General features: G+C 54.2%; 1 protein-coding gene across 1 annotated transcript; it reads left to right on the top strand.

Moving 5' to 3' along the window:
- The first annotated feature begins 1,080 nt into the window (after nt 1–1,080).
- Nucleotides 1,081–5,267, top strand: ADCYAP1 (adenylate cyclase activating polypeptide 1). Its single transcript, XM_006920048.1, has 4 exons — nt 1,081–1,190; nt 3,335–3,466; nt 3,925–4,023; nt 5,078–5,267. The coding sequence occupies exons 1-4, from the start codon at nt 1,081–1,083 to the stop codon at nt 5,265–5,267; spliced, it is 531 nt and encodes a 176-aa protein (XP_006920110.1).
- Nucleotides 5,268–5,544: the final 277 nt, after the last annotated feature.

Here is a 5,544-nt window from a genome sequence, read left to right on the forward strand (position 1 = left end):
GGACTAGAATGCTGACGTCTTTTTCTGATACCCGATCATTACGTGACTGAAAAAAAAAAAAAGGAAGTCATTTCATGAATAAAAATCGGAGCGCAACAGTGCAACAAAATATTCTGTACTTAAAGGCCACAGGCAGATAGATATTGGCAAAGAAATCTCTTCTAAAACCATGTTCTGATAGATTTCTGCTAACTGAACATATAAATAGGAGCAGAGGGCCGGTCACCTCTGTAATCACTGGCAGCAGCAGAAGAAGCCGCAGCTCAGACACAACGAGAGGAAACTCAGAGAAGAGAAGGCGCTGCCGACTCTCGCAGCTGCCTGACCTGGAGGCTCCCACAGACTCCGGCTGCCCCTTGGCCCTCTCTCTTTCCTTCCCTTTCTTCCTCAACTATTCCTTTTTTCCTTAATCACTTACTTCTTTCTCCCGGTGGACCTAGGCCACTTTGTCCTCCACCCCCACTTTAGCTCGTTGCCTCCTCTTTCTTCCTTCTTCTACATCTGTCTCCTCGCCCCCTTTTCTCAGTGTCACGCTCCCTCCTAGTTCTGTGCGTCTACAAACTTTTGAACAGAATCCTGTCCTCAGCAAACAAGTCCTCCAGCTCCTCCTGCTCGTTCCTGCGGCTTCTCCTCAGATACTAACGCCAGATGGTGATGTCTCTTGGGTTGTGACTCCAGCGCAGAAACTTGGAGGAGCCCTTTGCCCGCCGTCCTACTTGGCAGCAAACCCTCTCCTAGCGGCGGTAAGAGTTGAATGGTAAGGGGGGAAAATCTTCCCACACCAAACTGCTCACTTAACTGCTGATTCTTTCGCTGGCATGAGGGTACGAGTTAGCTTTCCTTCTCACCAGGTCTGGCGAGTTATTGGGTGCTGGGTATATACATACATATTTTTTCTAACTACGTATAGTGAGAGGGAAATGGCAGGGTGCGCGCAGTCTGTCACTAAGCCGTATTCAACACCGGGAGTCACGGCTTTGTTCCATCCCTCCCCCAGCTCCTAGAGTTTCTTGGGGGTGGAGAGTGGAAGGACAGGGGCGTTCTGACAGCTGTGTGTCCTCTTTTCCTGTCCTGCACAGAATGACCATGTGTAGCGGAGCAAGACTAGCCCTGCTGGTCTATGGGATAATAATGCACAGCAGCGTCTACTGCTCACCTCCCGCCGCTGGACTCCGGTTTCCTGGGGTCAGGTAGGTACTGGCCGCCTGGGTTGAATTGAAGCTGGGGCTTCTTTTCCTCCGACACCTTCTCATGGTCGCCCTCCTGCATTTCCTCAGTCTCGGTTACGACCCCATGCGCCCCTGAGTGCCGCAGCCAGCCTGGGTCGGGCTGCAAGTCCCTGGCTCCAGCTCAGCTCGAGGGCCGGGCAGGCTCCACTTCGGCTCGGCGCCCCTCTCTCAGCCCATTGCAGTCTAGGGGCCCGGGTGGATCGAGCGCGCTTCAGAGCGCTGGAGAAACCTACCCTCCTCCAGCCCCGCCCGCAGGAGGGGGGCAGGGCAGGGCAGGGCAGGGCCGGGAGGTTGACATCTTTTCCCGATTCTCGGCTGGAGTTAGAACTTCCGCTCCCAGAGTCAGGTTGCTGGGTTGAGCGTGATGCTCCCAGGGACTTTGCTTTGTTACATCTTGTTCCGGACTATAGCGGAGGGGTTTCTCTCACCTCAGTCAGAATTCTTTCTCCTCTAAGAGCTTTCTCTCAAGTGATACATTTTGCAACTGCATTTTGAGTCTCTGGCTGTCTTGGGGAGGGGGAGTGTTGGCTGAGTATGATTGAGGAAAGCGATTTGAGAGAAGAGAAAAACAAGAATGAGTCTGAGAGGGAGGGGGAGAAACGGTTGCAACGGATGCAAGGAAGGAGGAAGAGAAAGCAAGCAGGCAGGCAGGACTAGGACAGCCGCGGCCACCCTAGGTGGAATAACCTTGGCTTTTTTCTTAATCCTGGTTTCGAATCGGTAGAGTTCCCTGCCTCAGCCCCAGAGTCCCCAGCGGGTCAGCGGGAAATTGGAAGCTGGCTTTGCAGCGCTGAGTCCGCGCGCCGCGGTGTACCCGGCTCCTGACAGCAAGAAGCGCGAGTTTCGCCTGCAAAGCTGCTTCTCCGAGCGATGCCCAAGAACACGCCTTCGGGGCCGCTCGCTGATCATTGATTTGGCCCAAGAGATGCGTTCTGGCTTCAGTATTAGGACGCCAGCAACTGAGTACAGGGCAGGGATGGAAGAAGCCAGAAAGACCCACGGACTCTGGGAAGCCGGGACAGGGCAGAGGCGCGTCGCCTGGAAAAGGCTGGGTGCGGGGTGGGTGGAGGGATTGCCTGCCTTGCCCTAACCTTTCCAGGGATGGAGGAAAGGAGAGCTCTCTAACCCTTCCTAGAGGGCGCGACTTGCCCCGGCTGCTTTGCGAGTCTCTCCAACGGCCCAAAGCAAGGAGTTTCTGTTTTAACCCATCTCTCCCGTCCTGTATCTAGTATAGAGTCGATAGGCAAGGGCGACTGCGAGGCCGCTGCACTCCTGCTGGCTCTGCCCCCTGTTGACCCTTTTCCTGATCCCCGGGGTCTCGTTATCCCGCCATCGCTAACGGATTAGCGGGAATTATTTCTGTACTGGATTTAAAAGCCCTATTTCACCCTCAGCTATTTTCAAAGTCCCGTGTGCCTGGCCCTTTCCCCAGACAAGAGACAACGGAGGGCGCGGACAAGCCACAGAATGAGCCGCCGCCGAACGACTAAGTTTAGGGGCATCTATTATTCATGTTCCTGCCAGATTCTCTCCTGCCCAAAATAGAAGCCGGAGGTTCTCTGTGACCTACATCTGCTGGAAAGGGCTCCCCTGGGCTCAGAGACTGGGTGGGGGTGGCTGCCAGAGTTGGCTGCCGCACACCCGATCCATCCACCCTATCTGTTTCGCTCCTGGCCTCCTCCATCCGGTCTTGGGGTTGGCCACCGCCCAACGGCCTTTCTCGTCCCCGCCCATTGCTGTTTGTGCGGGTAGGCTGAGGCGCCAGGCCGAGAGGAGAGGTTCTTTTCCGCAGCCAGGTGTGCGTGGTCGGCGGAGACGCTTCGGCTTCCTAGTGCCGGTTGAAGCTGCGGCCCTGCTGGGCGACCAGTCACCCACTAGAGGAGGGGTGGGAGAGCCGGCTGCCTCGCGGGTTGGGAATTTCATTTGGGTGTAGTTTCCTTCTCCTTACCTCTACCTCCCACCCCTGTCCCGGTAGAAGAGGCTGTTCTTCACTGGGGTGCCTTTAGGAAGAAGGAAAATCAGTACGAGCCCATTTCTTTGGGTCCTCGCAGAACCAGGGAGGTACTAGTACTGACCACTCCTTCTGCCTCCGGCTACTCCTGCAGGCCGGAGGACGAAGCCTACGACGAGGACGGAAACCCGCTGCAGGACTTCTATGATTCTGATCCGCCCGGCGTAGGGAGCCCCGCCTCCGCGCTGCGCGACGCCTATGCGCTCTACTACCCTGTGGAGACGAGGTACTAACTGCTGGGTCTCCAAGCGGCCCCGGGAGTGAGGTGGTGGTACAGGCAAGGTGGTGGCCCACCCCGTAGGTTCTTTTTTCATAAGGGCTATCAAGGCTCTTTCCTCCCTGGCTGGTTCCCACGACAGCAAGCTAGTAGCGGACCGGTCTATACGGACAGGAGGGCAGCGCGGTGACCGAAAGGTCCGTGGTCAGGGAGTGGCAGGGAGTGCCCGTCCCGGCCGGGTGGGACACCCAGACTCCACACCTGCCACCCCGGAGTTGCAGGAGGAAGTTCCGTTCCTGGCAGTCACTCACGGAAACATCCCAAGAGAGTTATTCGCGAGTTCTGGGTCTCAGGGGGTTTCCTGTCAGCCTGCTGGAGCGCAGAGAGGCGAGCATGCCCAGCGGAGGGCCTGGGGAGGCCCCTTTGGGACAAACAGTGACCCTGGGCGCGCTTTGCCTCCTCATTAGAGATGTCGCCCACGCGATCCTTAACAAGGCCTACCGCAAATTGCTGGACCAGCTGTCCGCCAGGAAATACCTGCAGACGCTCGTGGCCAAGGGCATGGGGTAAGAGTTCGCGAAAGAGTTAACCCGCGCGTGATGCCGTGCGCGCGCCGGGGTGGGTGTTGGTGCTGAGAGCGCGGAGCATGCGGTGCGGCTTTTACGTCCGTGCGTGCACGTGGGGCCGAGGGTGCCCCGGGAGTCTACGCGGCCAGCTCCTGGCCGCGGGTGAAGACTCCGGGGCGCATCTGAAGTTTGGCAAGAGCTTGGAATCCGGGAGAGGAAGAGAGAGGGAAGGAAAACGGGGCGTGTGATCTATTTTGCATAAGAAAAAGAAACCAAACAAACCGCTCTGTCATCCAAAACCTTCAAGCTTCGCGGGATGGTTTGCTATAATTTCCTCTAAGCTTGACTTAAACAAAAACAAGAACAAAAACATTTCTTTTACTGTAAATTTAAATTGAAACCAATAAATCCTCAAATTTGGACATTAGGGAAACAGTTTCTGCTTGTGCCAGACGAACCCAAAGCACAGCTTGCGTGGAGCATCTCTCAGTAGAAGGCAACATTTTAATAAAGCCCATGGGAATATAGATTACATTTTCCGCAATGAATAATTCATACGATGAAAAATATTGCTTACAGCCTGTCGACTTGTATTATTATCACGTTTTTCAACTTAGCGTGCAGAAGGAGAGTGCTTCGCGTCTGGCTAGGAATTGCGGGGATCGATGTAAACTCCATAGCTGCAGCATTTAGGGTTCTTTGGTTATTTTTCTGTGCAAGTGGGGGATGAGAGGAACAGTTAGGATAATTCAGCGCAAACGCACGAGTGAAGACAGATTAGGCTTAAATCGCTCTCCCTTGGCCTAGACCTCATCCCCGGCCTCTTCCATAAGGATTTAGTGCCAGGAAATCCTCGATGGGGACGGAGGAGTGAGGGGTTTTCGTCGCCTCCCTCCCTCCAGCTCTCACTGGCAGAGGAAGGCAGCGCGGTGGGCACTGAGGGCCCCTGCCCTCTCTGCAGGCTTCCACGTGGGGTGAGGTCCGCTTGGCCCCTGCAGCTGTTGAATCTGTGTCTTCCGCCCCACCGCCCTCTTCCCAACCCCTTTCCTTGTAGTGGGAACCTAGGCGACGGCGGGGAGGACGACTCGGAGCCGCTCTCCAAGCGCCATTCAGACGGAATCTTCACGGACAGCTACAGCCGCTACCGGAAACAAATGGCTGTCAAGAAATACTTGGCGGCGGTCCTAGGGAAAAGGTATAAACAAAGGGTTAAAAACAAAGGACGCCGAATAGCGTATTTGTAGCGAGTTAGTTACCAGCTACCCTGTGTATACAACTCTGACACAATGAAAAGTCATTTTCCCAACTAACTGAACAGTCATCGCTCATGTGTTCTATCCAAACGTGTATTTATGTATGAAGTAAAGCCATTAAATGAATATTTTGATAATAATATTGTTTTTCTTTTTACAAAGCACTAGAGAATGCACAGATATACTTTGTGGGCCAATTATTGATATATATTATAAATATATATATTTAAGAATATATATAAGTATAATAGAGAGCAGTTCATATAAA

Source organism: Pteropus alecto, unplaced genomic scaffold (genome assembly GCF_000325575.1).
Source record: "Pteropus alecto unplaced genomic scaffold, ASM32557v1 scaffold146, whole genome shotgun sequence".
NCBI lineage: Eukaryota > Metazoa > Chordata > Mammalia > Chiroptera > Pteropodidae > Pteropus > Pteropus alecto.